Below are 19,635 nucleotides of genomic sequence, written 5' to 3' on the forward strand. Positions count from 1 at the left end.
TTTTAGGTGGATTTTTAAAATAAACATATTGAAGTAATTCACTATGTGGTAAAACTTGCAAAATGGACACAAATAAAAGCTAGTTTGCCATACTATTCTGAAAAAGATGTTAGTGACAAACAGCTTAGCTCAGAACTTCTTTACAGTTTATGGACACACAAAAGTTAGACATTCTGTAATGACATAAACTGCATACGGCATCATGGTGTAATATTCACCCTTACGGACATCGGAAATCTGAGCAGCATGGACTGAATACACTAAGAAAACTTGCTAGAGACATGCATCATAAATTTCCAGACTGTTTTCAGAACTGATACACATTTCCTTTGTGTCTGATTGCATACAGGCCGATAGAACAAAATACCATAGATTGGGTGGCTTAAAAACAGAGTTTTCTTTCTGGCAATTTTGGAAGCTGAGAAATCCTAAATCAAGGTCCTGGCCAGTTTGGTTCCATTCACTGGTGAGGGCCCTCACCTGGCAGAGAGAATTTTGATCTCTTACTTTTCTTATAAGGACACAGATCCCATCATTGTGCCCCTGTCCTTATAATCTCACCTGAACCTAATTCCCCTCCATAGGCTCCACCTCCAAACACCATCACACTGGGAGACAGGCTGCAATAATTAAATTTTTCGGGGACACACACATTCAGTCCATAATACTCAGTATTCTACAAATCAAAAACATCAATATCTTAGCAATTGCCACCTCTTTAGGGAATTAAAAATCAACAGGGATATAAACAACAGCCCCAAAACACTTTGATAAATTCAGCAAGACACTTTTATCAATTTCAATTTCTGCTTGGCAATCCAAATTATTTTAGCCTTTTAACTGTTTCAGAATTTGCCACAAGAGTAAACGGAAATGTTCTCTGAATATAGAGAAAAAAAATCCCGGATGTCATATTAGAATATAAAAAGATAAACATTTTAGGTTCAGTTTCATAGTGTTTGTCAAGACATGGCACAAGTCGACATGACTTAAAGCAACACTTTTGTCTTCATGAACTTCATATTGTGGCTCAGGTTATTTAGATAAAACTAAGCCATGCAGATGAACTGTGGACCCATCTTGGAGAAATAAGGTCCATAAGGACCCAGTAAAGATCATACAAATCCTGTATTTCAGAGATCTATGTCTTTCCCCTTACTGTTACCGCTCTATCTACCCTTCCTTCAGTCTTCCTCTGGCAGACAATGTAGTTCTAATAACCTGAAAGAATTAACTTGAGCAAATAGGCATTTTATCTTTATGTAATAAGCATCAGCTACACAATCTTTATGTACACACAAACATATGCACGTACAAGCATATGCATATGAAACACACTCACCATACATACCCACAAACACCTATTTGAAGAATGATCACTAACATTTACATTTACTGCCATGGATATAATATCGTAATAAGCATTTTACATAAATTTCGTTTAAAAGCTCAAAAACTATAACTATGCAGTAGATAAAATTAGTCTATTTACAGATGGCAAAACTGAAGCAGAGAGGTTAAATAAGTGGTTAAAGGTGGAAAGATGAAAACTCCGGGTAGTGTACTGAAGCCAGCACTGGGATTCAGCAGCTCTAGCTGAACGGATTGAGAGCAACAGGATAAAGGATCCAGCCTTCTCCTTGTTTGACCCTTACCTCCAGCCTAAGTGCTTGCCAAAGGCAAACAGATAAATGAAGCAAAACCTTTGTCAGGTAATTTTTAGGATATTTTAAAATTCAACAATATAATCCCACCAGTAGAAAAGATATCAGAACAGAATGCTTATCTGTGACTTTCACCTTACCTTCTAAAGCATATAAATTAGTTCTTTTCTGCTCATTAAAATTGTGCTAAAAATACATACTAATTTCCATAACATTGTATAGGCTTCTATGGGACTCATGCCCTGTTATTAAGTGAGTGACTCAAAAATGCTTATTGATTGAGCGAATAAATGAATAGAATGGCGTGTGTGTTTTTTCACTTCATAAATCCCTCTTTTCTAGATTTTCTAGGAAGATACTGTTACTTCATTTCCAATGAAAGAGCAGCAAAAGTAAAAGGCATTGATGTTGCTGGAATCCACTAAAAAGAACTAACATAAATCTTTAGTAGCTTTTCATTTCAAAAGCAGAAAATATGTTCATTCTTTACTAAATGGACCTGGCATTCAGTGCTGAGAAATGGAGTAACATGTTATATACATATTTATAAAATGCCAAGAATAACCTAAGTACCTCAGTACTTAAAAGGCTTTTTTTATCATAAAACAAAATAAGGGGAAAAGAAAGCACCTCATTCCCACAGCCACCTCCCGCCACCCCCTTGCAAAATCCAGGTCACACTGGAGCGATATCCCTGAGATTCTGCTGTATTTTCTGAAGCCTGGATGAAGGTGCAGGGAGCAGCTGCTGCAGGAGCTCCATACTGTCAAATGGCAAGACACATCAAAATTCCTGAGGCAGAGAGTTCCGCAGCCTTGTAACTTGATGTGAGAAACGTCTGCTTTCAGCCCTTACCAAGGAGGTTTAAGAGGGGGATTCATATCTGACATAGCTCCGTCTCTAATTTACAAACTGCTAGCGCATCGGTGCAAAGCCGTGGGGATCGGCACCAAGACATATAAATCCAAGGGCTCACCTGGCTCTCCGCTTCCCTGGGATATGAACATGCCCACTGAAAAGTGAATACTGATCACCTTCTACATAAACCTTTCTATCATGGATATCTATCCTGTTTACTTCTGCAGTCCGTATTTATTTTTAGAATGTACAGACTTTTTTCCCCCCACAAAGTAGCCAAGGAGTTATACTTAATTCTTGATATGCTATTTCTCTGTGAGGAGAAATAGGGAGAAGATGCTCACTGGTTTCTGACACACAGGGGGGATGGCAGATGGGAGAATGTCCAACTTTTAAGATACAGCTTCTCGAAACTCTGAACTACTTGCTACTGGAAAGGGAGGGAGTGGCTTTGGTTAAGGTGTTCTTAGAGCTTTTCTTATCACTTGACAATATAACTGTAGTTATTGATCATGTAACTTAGTCCTGAAACAGGTTCTATTTTTTGCTTTTAGTATTTCATCTTTGTCTAGACCACAGCCTAGACTTGTGGAAATATTGTAGGCTAGAATAAGACAAGCCTCAGTTCAAATTCTGATCAAAAACATATCCTATATAATACAGAGGTAATATGCAAATTAACCCTCATGGCCTCACAAGATGGCTGCCTATGACCAGGCTAGCAGGGGGGTTAGTGAGGGACAACCAAACGACTGAACAAGCAGGCTGCGTGGGGTGACCAGGCCGGCAGGGGGGTTAGTGAAGGATGACCAAACAACTAAACAGGACTCTGCGTGGGGTGACCAGGCTGGAGGGAGGGGGGGCCGTGAGGGGTGACCAGGCCGGCAGGGGGGGGGGCAGTTGGGGGCGATTAGGTTGGCAGGGGGGCAGTGAGGGGCGACTAGGCCAGCAGAGGGGAGGGGAAGTGGGGGCAACCAGACTGGCAGGGGGGGCAGTAAGAGGTGACCAGGCCAGCAAGGGGAGCAGTTAAGAGCGACCAAGACAGCAGGGGGGCAGTTATGGGAGATCAGGCTGGCACGCAGAGGCAGTAAGGGGCGACAAGGCTGGCAGGGGGGTGCAGTTAGGGGCAACCAGGAAGGCAGGCAAGCAGGTGAACCATTAGAAGCCAGCAGTCCAGGATTGTGAGAGGAAAGTCTGAATGCCGGTTTAGGCCCAATCCCCCGAGGGGTCCCGGATTGGAGAGGGTGCAGGCTGGACTGAGGGGACCCCCCACTCCATGCATGAATTTCGTGCACTGGGCCTCTAATATATATATATATCCTATCTAATAATAGACAAACATGGTAATTGACCATACATTCGCTACGCCTCCCGTTGGCTAATCAGTGAGATATGCAAATTAACCCAACCAAGATGGCAGCTGGCAGCCACGCAGCTGAAGCTAGCAGGAGGCTTGCTTGCTCCAGTGATGGAGGAAGCCATGGTTCCCCGCCTGCCGCGGCCTGGTTCTGAGCTCCGAAAGCAACAAAGTTTCAATTATAGAAGCTAAACAAAACCCAGATACCTGCTTTCAGCAGGCCGTGGCCACAGAGCTGGAGTGAGCACGTGCCCGGCTCTTAGCTCCAGTGACGACAACAAAGTTTCAATTATAGAAGGTAAATAAATCCCAGAATAAAAAACAAAAAAGAAAAAAAGAAGAGGCTGGGAGCTTCAGTAGCCAGCCAGCCTGAAAATGGCCCTCAGTTCCTCACTCAGACTGGCCAGGCAGCCCAGTGGGGACCCTCACCCTGATCCAGGACACCCTTCAGGGCAAACCAGCTGGCCCCCACCTGTGCACCAGGTCTCTACCCTATATAGTAAAAGGGTAATATGCAAACTGACCCTAACAGCAGAAAGACTGGGAATGACTGGTCACTATGACACACACTGACCACCAGGGGGCAGATGCTCAATGCAGGAGCTGCCTTCTGGTGGTCAGTGAGCTCCCACATGGGGGAGCTCTGCTCAGCCACAAGCCAGGCTGATGGCTGCCAGTACAGCGGTGGTGGTGGGAGCTTCTCCTGCCTCTTCAGCAGCGCTAAGGATGTCCAACTGCAGCTTAGGTCTGCTCCCTGCTGGCAAGTGGACATCCCCCGAGGGCTGCTGGGCTGTCAGAGGGATGTCTGATTGCCAGCTTAGGCTCAATCCCCCCAGGGAGCAGGCCTAAGCCAGCAGGTGGTCATCCCCCAAGAGGTCCCAGACTGTGAGAGGGCACAGTCCTGGCTGAGGGATTGCCCCCTCCCCCCCGGAGTGTACAAATATTTGTGCACTGGGCCTCTAATATATATATATCTCCTCACCAAGTATATTTTTCCCATTTATTTTACTTTTTAGAGAGAGAGTGGAAGGGAAGGAGAGGAAGAGAGAGAAAGAAAAAAAGAACATCGAAGTGAGAGAGACACATTGATTAGTTATCTCCTGCACACACCCTGACCAGAATCCAACCTGCAACCCTTCGATGCATAGGTCAACACTCTAACCACTGAGTAATACTGGCGAGCACTCATCAGCTGTATTAATTGGAGTATGTAACCTTCTAGAACTTAGTTTCTCTGTCTGAAAATGAAGATAATGTAACAACGCCACATATTAGTCTGATTTGGAATCGAGGCTTCATAGGTAATAGAACTAGAGAAAAGTAAAAACAGTGGGTAAAAGTGGAAAGATGAGAACTCTAAGGAGTGTATTGAAGGTAGTCCTGGGATATCATAGCCTTGGCTGAATGGAATGATAGGAAAATGAAAAAGGACTCATCCTACTCCTTTCCTCCCCCTTATTTCTAACTAAAGGGCTCTCCAGAGGCGAATATGTAAATTCAGACAAAATCCACATTTATGTTGCTTCAATTCCCAATACAATTATTATAGTACTAGAGGCCCAGTGCATGGATTTGTGCACCAGTGGGGTCCCTCGGCCTGGCCTGTGAGGATCAGGCCAAAACTGGCTCCCAACATCCCCCGAAGGGTCCTGGATTACAAGAGGGTGGTTCTTGGGTGACAAACCTGAGAATGGAGCTCCCTCCTGTCTGGGTCTGGGGTGCAGGTGAAGCAGATTCAGGGCCGACAGTGCCCCAGCAGCAACCTAACCCATGGCCAATTCCGTGAGGAATCAGGCTTCCTCCTCTACTGGTCAGAGCGTATGCCCCCTGGTAGTATTTGTGTGTCATAGCTACCAGGCTAATGATCAAACCATCAGACGGTCACTTAGGCTTTTATATATATAGATATATGACATTGATTTAAAAAGAGTTAATAGTTCTTTATCTTGTTCATTCTTCATACCCTATAAAATCTGAGAAGCAAAATATTACATATTGTACTATTTATGCTGACTTTTTACTAAATATTTTTCTAATTATAAGAGGATCAAAATTATAATCCATGCTTCCTTCAGGTTATCTAGCTCTTATTTACTATTCATATACCTGTAACAGCTTGGCAGCCAAGCACTGTAAAGACTTTAATTTTCTCAACACTGGGAATGAAATATGTTCAATAAAGTCTATAGCTTCTTCTTAAATATCCTGCTTTATAGAAGGTTTTGATTATTTTAGCAGAAACTTTTTTTTTAACTTTTTTGTAATATATTTTATTGATTTTTTACAGAGAGGAAGGGAGAGAGATAGAGTCAGAAACATCGATGACAGAGAAACATCGATCAGCTGCCTCCTGCACATCCACTACTGGGGATGTGCCCACAACCCAGGTACATGCCCTTGACCGGAATCGAACCTAGGACCTTTCAGTCTGCAGACCGACGCTCTATCCACTGAGCCAAACCGGTTTGGGCAGAAACTTTTTATTATAGCTTAATTTAGCCAAATTCTATTAGAATTATTCATCACTGCATCATCTCCCTAGTGATGGAAAACATGAAAAATAAGATGATCAAGAAAGGCACAGCCACAAATTTGAAATTGGGGCCACTGTGCACAGCAGACTCTGAATGCCCCTTGTGGGGCACTCTCTCTGGCTCTTTTTTCTTGGCATTCAGCTTTACCTACTTTCCTTTTACTTTTCTAACATAAAACAAAACTGGGCTATATTGTCCTTTTCCTCTGTGGTATGATTATTTTACAAAAATTCCACAAATTTTAAATCCAGCAAAACTCCATTTCATTTTATAAAATTGGTATATTTATGGTCCTTAAAATATTCTATTGCCTTTGAGATTTTTTTCCAATAATAATTAAAACTTTAGCATATAGTTCATGGAAGTAGCACTGTTTAAATTTCCTAGAAAATTACTTCAAATGATTATGATGGCTAGAAATTTAAAATTAGGCAAGTCAGATACACGATTTCTAATCTGCATTCCTCCTCAAATGGTCCTCATAATATGCTTTGTTATTATTAACACTTGCTGATAATTATCACTATATGGAACTATCCATGATTTAATAACATATAGGAAAATCTGAGGTTCATACAGGATATTCTCATAGATTTTCTTTTTCTGGGAAGTATTCTAGCTTATCTCCAAAGAAGAGATATTTGATGTCTAAAAAAATCTAATTAAAAATATTCTTAAAACTTGAAAATTATTTGTTACCCTCAGAAGACATCCCATGCTAAGATCAAAACCTAACTGATGCTTATATTTAGATCAGGGATTCCCATGTTTTTCCAAAGAAGAATCTATTTACCTGTTTATCACTCTCATTTAGTTGTATGAAATTGGGACCAAAATAACATATGATGATTTCAGCTGGAGGAAGCTAACACAGCAAGACAGTGGTGCAGAGTCTCTGGTGTCGAATCAAACATTTGGCTACCGCTACAATAAACTGTATACCAATAAATTATAAGAAAGTTAAAAATAACTTATTAGTACTCTTATTTTGTATAACAAAACAAATCCCTCATATACACTTCACACTGAATATTTACCCCTCAAAAGAGACTCACTAAAAGAGATAGCATTGGCTATATATTATACACTAGAGGCCCAGTGCATGAATTCATGCACGGGTGGGGTCAGGCCGGCCTGCGCCAATCGGGTCCCATGGGACTGGGCCGGCTTCAGGGAAGGTCCCTGGTGGTTGGAGAGCTGCCCCCACCACCTGGTTGAACTCCGTTCGAATTCCCGATCTAGGGAACAATTTGCATATTACCCTTTTATTATATAGGATAGGATAATGGCCGGAGAACACCTTTCTCGGAAGGAGATATGCTTTAATGAAAGCAATGCAAACAGATAGGTTTTTTCCAAATATGCTTATTTGCAGAACTTACTATAAAAAGAAATAGCTGTCTAAATGGATTAGTAAAGAAGAAAATAAAAACCGACAGTTCACTGCTCTTTGTTTATACTAAACGTACTTTCTGTCTCACATAATAAAGCCATGCTTTGTTTTGTCCTATACCAAAATAATATTAGGTAGATCGGGGGCTGAATCACACAAAATATTGCTATGATTGTAACGATATTAAGGAGTTCATCAAAGCAGACGCTCCAGTGGTGATTAGTACTCATTTTCAAAGCTCTTCCACTATTTTTCTTCTCTTCCACTAAAAACCATTGGTCATTTGGGCAATAGCTAAAATATTTACATGTGTTCTTTCAGAATTAGAGGGACCTCACTTAATTGACAATGCAATGCAAAATATTGATTAACCATGATTTAACTGATAATGCAATGTATATTTTAGCATAGCTTATTGCTTCTTTTTAACTGTCAACATAAAGTTCTCACTTTGGAATCCAACTCTCCAAGAAAGACATTAAGTGGTTAAAAGTTGTCTAGTATTCAGCAAGTTTAATTTTTTAAATAGTGACTATAAAGGATTAGCTCTACAGAATTTTTCCTTACTGAGCAATACCGTGATTCACCGTTATCTGCAGTATATCAATACTACAAATTGACTCATAATAGAAGTTTACTAATAAAGCAGAAATACCTGTATCCTGTACACAGATGTCTAAATCAGAGATATCAATCATTTATTATCAAGTTTAAGCACAAAAAGAAAAGTAGGTCTCTACAATTTAATTAAGATCACAATTTCTTATTAAAAAGAATTTATATATAAACAATTAAACCCCTTTACCTTATAAATATCCAAAAATCCACACTGGTGATCGAATCTGGTGTAGAGCTCGTTCAGCATGCTGATCACTTGCATGGGGGTGCACTGTGCGCAGACGGCCGTGAAGCCAACTATGTCCGAGAAGAGCATGGTGACATCGTCAAACTTCCTGGCCTGCACTTGCTGCCCTTGCCACAGTTGCTGGGCTACATCACCGGGAAAAATAGAGTATAGAAGATCCACTGTTTTCTTCTTCTCTTCCTCCAGGGCCTGGTGAGTTCTTTCTAAAGTTGCCTTTAATTTATCCATCCTCTTCTTCAAGCCATCTTGGGCCTTAGCCTGCTCGCCAACCAAAATGACATCTCGGGTGGCATCATGGATGGGGATGTCTGAGAGATGGAGTCCCCGGCCCATGAGTTCGTCCAACTTGTCCACACATGGAGAGCCCAAAAATAAAATGGAATTTGATTCTGGGACGTGGATCATTTGTCCTTTGACTTCCATCACCTGCAAAATTAACATGGAATTTTAATCAGTGTTTTTCACGTAGTAGATTCACAAAAATGCAATTATTATCTGAAGAGGAAAAGCAAGAAATGCTTTATTAGCCATAATGACTTTCTACATTCATTCAAGCAAATTTATTTAATATTTACAGCCAGTGTAAAATTTATGGTGCTGAATCAAAACATTTGTTATTGTTTTCTACTTGGCCACGTTCTAAAGACAATGATAAAATGAAGTCTGAGATCAAGGAGAAATAAATAGGAAAACATTGTCATTCAAAATTAAATTAAACCCAGGTACATAATGAAACTGGTTCATGAGCCAGTTCAGAAACTTTCAATCTTCTTAATAATAACAAAATAACTACACTTAATTGTTATTAAAATAACACTCAGAGAATAAGTCCAAGAGATTAAAATAAATCAAAATAATTGTTTGGCCTTATATAAGTCACATTTCCACCAGCTACAGTCCTTTGACTATATAGCAGTCTTTGCACTAACTATATTAATGGACAATTCACTTGGTCGTAAAAATAAAAATTTAAACTAGATATAACTAAGCTAACATTATTGGAAAGTAACTGTCAGATATTAATTCAACCAGCATGTTCAATATAAACTAAAAATAAACCTAAACCAAGATAGCACTAAAGAAATTCATTTAATATAAAGTATCTGAAGATCTAGTAATTTAAATCTATCCCTTCTTCCTGTGCTTTTTGATGAATTTGCGGAGTTGATGCTTAATGGAAAACTTAATGAACACAGGCTTATGCCATCTTAGCTTGGTGCCCACTCAGAGGTAATAAGCAACATAGGAAAGGAATATGGACTTACAATCTAGCCATCTACATAAGTTGCTTGGGTTAAAATAAGGTATCTCAGAACACCTGGACAGGAAGGTGGTTGCAGTTACCTGGAAAGAACAGCCTGAGTTGACCAACCAAGATTGTACATCAGTTTCATGCACATCACTTTCCACTACCATGAATATACTCAATAAATTTATTTGTCTTTATTTTTCATAGCATAAAGTACTTAGGCTACTTGATGAAACAAGAGGCAAAGAAGAAATATGGGTTAAAACTATAGAGATCTGGATTCCAAAGTCTGCAACTATGATTTACTTTGTCCCCCCTGCACCAATCACCAAGATCTAATCTACATAAGGAAATAAAGTTGAAATCCTGCTTGATGTTATAATTTCTATGGGATCAAATGTTCACTTTATCTTATGCAGTTTCTTCTAGTGTTTGGTGTTTCATTATTTTATACATAATACTCTCAGTTATTCATTGAAGTATTTATTGTTCTCTATTTACTAGTACACCTCTGGAGGATAAGCATAAAAAGATAAAATAAAGTTCTATTTTCAAAGATATCAAAGTATGGGGGTGGGGAGGGAGCCAAATCTATACAGCACAGAGAATAGTATAAACAGGGCACTTTCAATTAAAAGCAAACTTTCAAAAGACTTGCATGCACACTATGGTTTGAATACAAAGAAAATAATTGTTCTGAAAAAATTTCCAGATTGTTTTACATATGCCTGATTTGCTCTTGGAGGGAAGAGGTGCTATTGATTACATATAATTTCCCATTGTTGGAATATTAAAGGCATAATAAGAAAGATATACATAATATACAACTTCATAGTAAAAATTTGTATATTAATATTTTCTTAAAATTAAGGTAAAAGCAAACCTCTGATGTTCAAAGATTTAGACTTCTATTGGGGTCTTTTTCCCCTTCCTTCCTCATATTTTTTTCTAATCACTTTTTTTTTCTTCTCCATTTTGCTTTCTCCTTCCTTCTCCCCTTTGTTCTTTGGACTTACACTTTTTTTTCAGCATTCTCGCTTCATTTAGTCTCTCTCATCACTGGTTTTCCTCATTAGTTCTTCCTTTTTCTTTTCCTTCACTTTTTTTCCCCTCTGTATCAGCTTCCACATTTCCCATCACAAATGGTCCTTTCTGCTTTTTTGTTATTCAGTATGGAATTAGTATATGAGTATATGCATAAATAATATTAGATGGCATTTTCTATATGTAATAAATAAGTGTTATCTCAGGGAGCTTGATCTGCCCCATGAAGCAGCATTAACAAGGACCAGTGGGAGCCCAAGAAGCATGAAATAAGCCAAGCAGATGAAAATAGTACCATATATGTTTGAAAATTACACTGTCATTGCAACTACAGCCTACAAATGTAGGACAGGACCTGTGTGCCAAACCTAAACAGTGTGGTTGTCTGTTAAAATAAAAAATTTAAATAGGATCTAGTGTCTTCTAACATAATAGCCAAACTGTCCAGGATATAATAGAAAATAAAACACCAAAATAAGACTCAGGAAAATCATATCTTCAACAAGAAAAGGCAATCAATTGATGCCAATACTGAAATGAATCTAATATTGAAATTATGTGTCAAGAATTTTAAAGAAGCTATCATAAAACGTTTTGACAAGCAATTACAAATTCTTTTGAAAATAGTGAAAAATGAGAAAATCAGAAAGGAATAGGAGATATCAAAAGAACCAAATTGAACTTATAAAACTGAAAAATACAACTACAATAGAAAACTTATTGGGTAGTCTCAAAAATAGAGATGACACAGTGAATTTGAGGATCGTTCAATACAATTTACTCAGTCTGAATGGACAGACAATAAAGTGCAGAGCAATAACAAAAAGAAATACCATTTATATCATAGAAGTCTCAGAAGGAGAGAAGTAAGAGTAGGGTTGAAAAAGCATTTGAAGAAATAATGGTTGCAAATGGCTCAAATTTTATGAAAGATATAAACACATAGATTCAACAAGCTATATGAACCTCAAATAGGGTAAACTCAAAGAAATTCACTTCAGGCCACAAAATAATTAAACTTCTAAAATCTAAATTCAAAGAAAGTATTTTCAAGGCAGCCAGAAAGAAATGGCATATTACTTACTAGAGGCCCAGTGCACGACATTCATGCACTGGGGGGTGCGGGGGTCCCTCAACCTGGCCTGCGCCCTCTCACAGTCTGGCAGGCAGACATCCCCCAAGGGGTCCTTAGTGCTGCCATGGAGGTGAGAGAGGCTCCTGCCATCGCCACCGCTGTGCTCACCAGCTATGAGCCCAGCTTCTGGCTGAGCAATGCTCCCCCTGTGGGAGCGCAATGACCACCAGGGGGCAGCTCCTGCATTGAGCATCTTCCCCCTGGTGGTCAGTGCACGTCATAGCGACCAGTCATTCCACCAATCAGTCGATTTACATATTAGCCTTTTATTATGTAGAATAGGGAGCACTCCTTTGAATAACAGTAGATTTCTCATCTGAAACTGTGGAGGACAGAAGAATGCTGAAGAAAGATCTTTAAACAGAAAATAAGGAAAAGAAACTTAGAACATCAGGAAGGAAAAAAGAACAGAAATACTAAAAATACAGGTAAACATAATAGATTGTCCTCTTCATGAGGTGTCTAAATCATATGTGGTGATTGAAACAAAAATTATAACACCATCTGATCCTCACCATAAATGTACTTATAAAAAAGAAGCAGAGAGAAAACACACACGAGTAGAGGATGTAAAGACAGAGACATTGATTGGTTGGCTTGATGTAACAATGGCATGCCAGTAGTCACCAGAAGCTAGAAAGCCAAGGAAAGGATTCTTCCCCAAATTCTCCAGAGAGACCAAGGCCCTATCCACACTTTGATTTCAGATATTAACCTACAGAAGTGTGAAAGAATGCATTCCTTCTTATTTTACATTACAAACGTTGTGTTAATTTTAACAGCAGCCACAGGAAACTAATACAGATTGGAACAATAAAATAAACAAATAGGATCTAATTGACCTATATAAGATGATCCACCCTAAAGTAGCAGAATATGCATTTTTTTGAGAGACTATGAAAAAAATGGTTCTTTTATCTTAGTATACCATATCCTGGGCCACATTAAAAAACAAACATCAAAACAAATTTAAAAAACCATGCAGAATATGTTCTCTGACTACATGGAATAAAACTAGAAATCAATAACCATAGGACATATTCATAATAGTAAAAATAAGAAACAATCAAGATGAGGTTTAAAGGGTGAATGGTTAAGCCAAATGTAGAGAACTACTTAGCAATAGGAAGAAATATTCTATTGATATAGGCACAATTTTACCTGTACTTGTAGGGAATTATGCTGAGTGGAAAAATTGCTCAATAGGAAGGTTTATTTTCCTCGTTTGCTTATTTATTTTTATCATGCAATTATTTGTTTTTATTCTTATAATTATCCAAAAAAAATAAGGTATTTTAAAATAAAACCAATATTCTCCCAGAGGGCTATTAATATTTTACAATTTCAACCTAATATCTACATTTATAATAGCCACAGTTTTTTTAATCTGCAAAAATATTTTTACTGTCTCCAGCAAAAATCCTTCATTAAATATTCTTATTTAAAAAGGCAATGCAAAAATGCTTCACCCAAATACACTAAATATAATTTAAAAGGAAATTAAAGCATTCATTCATTCATTTATTCATCTGTTTTATAAACATTTGCTTAGGATATACAACCTGCCAGTACTATGCTAAGCACTTTAAATGTACAGGAATTTAAACAGATCTGCTGCTTTTTTACTGAATTGAAAAGTAAATTCAATAGTAAAGTGCATATGTAGCTGGAGGGACATTAACATCTGAGGCTAATTGTACTACCATTTATTCTACGGATTGCCACATTGACTTTGTCGGGATAAAATACATTAAAATTCACATTGTTTATGGCTAACATCAGCTAAAAACTCCAAAACATAACACTTCAGAGGTTTTTATCTTTCCGCGCCTGCTTTATTTGCCCTGTGTTTGTAGTTAGTTTTGTTATCGGTAGAAGTGGAGTTCTTGGGGTGCCACAAGGAAATGAATTTCCCGGGGCCCCCATGGGAGGATGGGATTTCATGGAAAGCTTTATTGATGGTGTAAAATTAAGGGGGTTCCTCTCCAAGGTCCCATTTCTGTCCATCCCACCATAAAAGACATCCAATCTTGTCTTCAACAAGACCAGAATTAAGGCCCCTGCCCGTAGCTTCTGCTTCACATTAAAGTCCAGTCCAGCCCAACATCCTGCCATGGGCCATGCTGTTAGGGCCATGTGGCTATGGAGAGAGAATGCAGGACACAGGAGCAGGTGCGGGTTTCTAAGCAAGAGAGAGCAACAGAGAACAAGAGAGAGGAACTCTTTCTGGGGATTTTAACCAGGAGCTTCTTCAAACTAACCCATTAACTTTTCAAGATTTTTTCATGCTTCTGATGGGGTCCACCCTTAGCCAATCCATTGTTTCCCAGGCTAGACTGACAGGAAGCACCTCCCCCGCACCACCCTGACTTCTACTGAGCATGTGCCTACCTCCCCCTTCACCCCCACAGCCCAGCACTGATGGGGAAGGGGAGGGTATTAATCCCCTTGGAGGGGGAATGCCCTGAGAAGCTGTAGCTTCCTGGTGAAGTTTCCCAGGTGACCATGCTTAGTGTCCGACTTCCCTTTGCTTTCTTTCCTTTATAATGTTAATAACTAGCTAGTTACAATAAGAACAGTTTCCTTGCTATTCTTTAAACCTCAGAAATTAATCCTAAAATACATTTGAATTCTGTTTTGACAGATAAGCCAGTAAACTACATAACCAAGTCAATTTTATGTTCCATGATTAGATTGATGCCACTTTTCTTTCTAAATCACAGCAGGATTCAGGTAACATTTTAAAAGAAATGGCGCTACGCTTTAGAGCTGAAAGAAGTGTATCAGCAAATGTTTTGGCATTCTATTGTGCAAAGGGGACCAAATGAAATGCTTATGTTTCGTTTTTAGATTCCTTATTCATTTCTTTGTTATTTATCAAGCATTAAATTTCACACTACACACGAAATATTAAATTGATATGCAATTGTAATACCTTGCATACACAGGCTGCCTTTTTTCCAAAGGGTGAACGTGACTTTATTTTTCATCGCAGTCACACAATCAGTAAGTCACACACACTCAAGAATAGCACTGAAAGTCATCCTTCTTTAACACAGCAGTTCGCCTTTGTCACCACACTGTCGCTCACACATCCACAGGAAGTGTGGTTATATTCCTATATATCTAGTTTACAAAACTTCACTTCAAAAGGTATAATAAATTTCTGGAACTATCACTAAAATATTCTGCAAAGACAGGACACTGTATCTTCTCTTCAAGGTAATATTACAAAAATAATTCTAAACAAAGCACTAACACATGGTGATATCAGGCTGAATGAAGTCCCTCATAGTAACAGAGAGTTACTAGTATTTGGATGAGTGAAAAGCATTGGGCTCTCTGCACCAGCCAATTGAACGCGATAATGTTCTGATAAGGTCTTAGAGACAAAAACTACCTTCAATTATCTAATTATGTGCTATTTATACATGTGTGTGCTGTGTGTATGTGCACTTATGTTGAAATATTTGTTCTCCCATAAGTCATTTCATGCTTGTGAATCAGGGATAGGGCAGAAAATTGGGGGTGGCTACTTAATATATTGCTTAATAATAAAACTAGTGGGGTTTTTTTTCATTTTGACTGAATTGCATTAAATATTTAAAAGAAATAACTAGAGTTTGTGCTTAAACCCCAGTTCGCAAAGCCTATTGCTATAGAGGGGATGCAGGCTGTTGGATAAATAGAGTTAAGGATATTGGAGTGCAGAAGAAATGAAAATTTTCTAATGAAATAAGGTAGTTGCTTAGTCCAGCGCACGTACCACTACTAAAGAAATTCAGAGAGCTAAAACACCTAGTTTTTAGGTACAGGATTGAATTATCATACATAGGATTGTCATTCAATAAACTTTTTTCCTGTGGTGATGAAGATATCATTAGTGTGACTGAAGGACTAAATTTTAAATTTTATTTTCATTAATTTAAATTAAAATGAATATAACCACATATAGCTTCTGGCTAATGTATTGGACAGCATAGCTCTCAAGTAAAATTCTGACTCCAATATACAATCCATCATTTAGTCTAGATATTCTTTTTCATTTGATTATGGGTAAGAAATGGAGGAAAATTTGAGTCACACAGATGTGTTTTTGTTGTTAACAATGTCACACAGAAAGTTTGAGAAAATATTATGTGTAGGAACTTTACTCAGTACAAAAGATAGAGTTGAGTTTAAGACAGTCATGGTCTCTGCCCTCATGAATATTATATTCTAACAGAATATTAAATTCTAATATATACATATTATTTTTTAAATGTATAAGTTATGAAGAGCTGATGGACCCTGCTGCTGCATAACAAATAGATTCTGATTTAAGAAAAAAAAACAAAAACTTTTGAGACACTGGTTATCTCTTAAAAAGGTAGGGAAGGTTTCCAAGGATACCTCCACATGCACACCCTAGAAAAAGGAATAACCAAATCAAAGCAAACAAATAAACCAAAGTCACCCTTAGTCTGGAGCCCTGGCAGGGCAGAGAGAAGTCAGGCTGCCTTGAGAGCCATGTGGAGAGAACATTGCTTTCAGGATTCTGAGACATGGGACATGTATATGGGTAAGGAGTCTCATCAGAGAGTCTTGAGCTGACACTCCCCACTCAAATAAGGCTGGAGTGGGCCTTGGTCACTGGCATCTAAAACTTTCCCAACTTCAGCCTGGCCAGCATGGCTCAGTTGTTGAGTGTTAACCTATGAACCAGGAGGTCATGGTTCAATTCCCAGTCAGGGCACATGCCCAGGTTTCAGTCTTGATCCCCATGTGGGGCGTGCAGGAGGCAGCCGATCAATGATTCTCTCTCAGCATTGATGTTTCTATCTCTCATTTCCTCTCCCTTCCTCTCTGGAATCAACAACAACAAAAAATATTCTAAAGAATAAAAAAAATAAAACTTTTCCATCTTCATTCCTCAAGGCCCTCAATATGATTAAGATCAAGCAATCATATTTCTTTGTTTCTTAATCAAAACAAAGAAACAATGAACACAAGATTTAGATTTCTAAAATCTGTAGACATTGGAATTATCAGGTTTAGAATCTAGAGCAGCTACATACTGTGTGAGCAATGGTAGGTTTAGACTTGTGAGCACGGAAAACAGAATTCATTCTTGTACTATCATTTATTAATCATTGGACTATTTTCCATATGAACAACTGTAAACATACTTTTCCTTACCCCTGTACTTATCAGTCATAAAGACAAACAAGCAACAGGAGACTATAAGGAATGAGCAGGAGTTAAAAACTTGGAATATATTATAATGGAAATGGTATTAGTATTCACCTCAAACAGTTTTAACGATTTAAGTATAAACAGGCCTGTATACCATGTTGACCATAATATCTGGCAAAAATTAGCTTTCAATAACTGTTGGATAACCTTACTGTGGATTCTGAACCTACCTCAAATCTCTGAAATCAGAACCTCCTGTTGCTGAGCTCATAAACTGGTTTTTAAATAAGACCTACATGTGATTCTGAGAATTGGCTAGACTTGGGAACTACTGTCTCCAACATCAGAACCTCCTGTTGCTGAGCTCATAAACTGGTTTTTAAATAAGACCTACATGTGATTCTGAGAATTGGCTAGACTTGGGAACTACTGTCTCCAACATCATTTTGTCCAATCCACTCATCTCATAAATGTAAATGAAGAAAATGAGGCATTGGGAAAACAACTTGTCATAGGGCAAGTTGGTAAAAGGGCAAGGACCTGAGCCAGATCTCTGGACATACACAGCCCCACTGTAGAAGGTTCATTGTCAGAAAATGAGGTTTGAATAAAATAAAGAGTAGAAGGTGAAGTTCAATGATGGCTCGGAGGTAGGACATGAACAAGTTGATCAAATAGCCTATAAATATATTCATTAAAGGTGAACCATTGGCACACTACTGCATTTTATTGAGAGGAATTATGTTTATTTTGTTATCCAATTCAGAGCTTTGAGTTTCTGTGAGTATCCTTAATGTTTGCCAAAGGTCTGTTTGACAAATAAAACCTGTGTGAGATCCAATATCTCTTAATTACCCCTTGTATTTGCTCAGCACGTAGAATTTTTCAGAGCGTTGCCAGTGTTGCATTGTTGCATTTTGTCTTCCTGATGTCATAAGGAACATACAATCAAGGACACTGTCATTGGGGAAGCTAAGACCAGTTGCCAGAGATCACACAGTTCAGAGGCCTGACTGAAGCCTGAGCTGCCTGATCCAGTATTCTCTCCATACTTGGTGTGGGGCGTTAAATTAGTGAGAGCTTAGGAACTAAAATGACCTCAGTTTAAAGTCTAGTTCCACCCCTTCGCTGGCTGAGTAACCAGAGGCAGATCACATGGCCTCTCAGGGCCTTAGCAGCCTCATCTGTAAGGTTGGGACACTGATAGTTCTAACAGAATAGCACTAGGATAAAGTTTAAATGAGATAAGACATACAAAAAGCCTAGGCTAGTGTCCACATATGAATACTCTCAATAATCGATTATTGCTGTTATTCAACACTAGTGGCCTGGTGCACAAACTCATGCACATTGAATGGAAATCAATTAGAATATTTTAATATTGCTATTCACCCTTTCTCTATAATAGAAGTGTCAACCAAATTCACGATCGACAATGACAGATCGAAACACACGGGTGCGATTGGTGCCAGAGAGAGCTTTATATGTATTGCGCATGCACTAGTCAACTTAGCCTTTTATATACATAGAATAAACTTGCTTAATTAGACCTGTTTTCTGATGTAGCTAAACTTTTTCCATCCCAGTGAAGCACCCCAACTTCTCTTTCAGGTAATTGCCAGCAACACAGCAGTAAATATCAACATGAAGCAGATTATTATTGTAGATCACGCAGGGAGAACAAAGGGTAAAATATTTAACTGCAGCAGGGTTTGATTATATTCTGTGCAGTGAGAAAACCTGAAGTCATTTTCAAGGTCCACCATTTCTTACTTCTTTTCAGTTGGGTCAAGTTTCTAAGCTTTCTAAATCTCTGTTTTCCAGCTAATGAAAACAGGATTCCACTGAATCTCCTATCTTCCTACTCCAGGACTTCTGTGAGGATCAAATGAGATGAGGCACAGGAAAACACTTCACAGACATTTGGTTAAAGTGTAAATGTTTTCACCTGGCTATAAAGCAAGTCATGTTCCTGGGCTGAAGAAACTTCAAGGAGGCTAGTCACTAGGGAGAAGAAGTTGGCGTTACTATGTGACATCATTATCTGGCGCCCACAGCGACCGTTTCCGGGCCAGGCTGGGCTGTGGGCCACATTTTGCGCCATGGGGTCTTGGCAGCATTGGCTGCAATTTGGTGGGCTGTTGCTCCAGGGTGGTGGCAGGGCCTGTGTCCCACTTGGGGGAAGCCGAATATTGCTTTGTGGGCGCCAGGTCCATGGTGCTGTTTCTCTGTAAATGGTGAGTGTGCATCACGGCAGCTCCTGCGTTGAGCATCTGCTCCCAGATGGCCAGTGCACATCATAGCAACCAATCAGATGGGCGGAGGGACACTTAGCATATTAGCCTTTTACATATAGATTAT

At 38.9% G+C, this 19,635-nt stretch overlaps 1 protein-coding gene across 2 annotated transcripts in view; it reads right to left on the reverse strand.

Moving 5' to 3' along the window:
- The window catches only part of GUCY1A2 (guanylate cyclase 1 soluble subunit alpha 2), a 286,323-nt gene that overhangs the window by 98,568 nt on the left and 168,120 nt on the right, over positions 1–19,635 (reverse strand). For both annotated transcript variants that reach the window (XR_009454357.1, XM_059707959.1), the window contains exon 5: positions 8,612–9,097. Coding sequence is in view for 1 of the 2 variants with exons in the window: in XM_059707959.1 (XP_059563942.1) it covers positions 8,612–9,097 (486 nt within the window). In the remaining variant the exon portion in view is untranslated. The remainder of the gene's footprint in view (positions 1–8,611; positions 9,098–19,635) is intronic.

This window comes from Myotis daubentonii, chromosome 9, assembly GCF_963259705.1.
Source record: "Myotis daubentonii chromosome 9, mMyoDau2.1, whole genome shotgun sequence".
Classification (NCBI taxonomy): Eukaryota; Metazoa; Chordata; class Mammalia; order Chiroptera; family Vespertilionidae; genus Myotis; species Myotis daubentonii.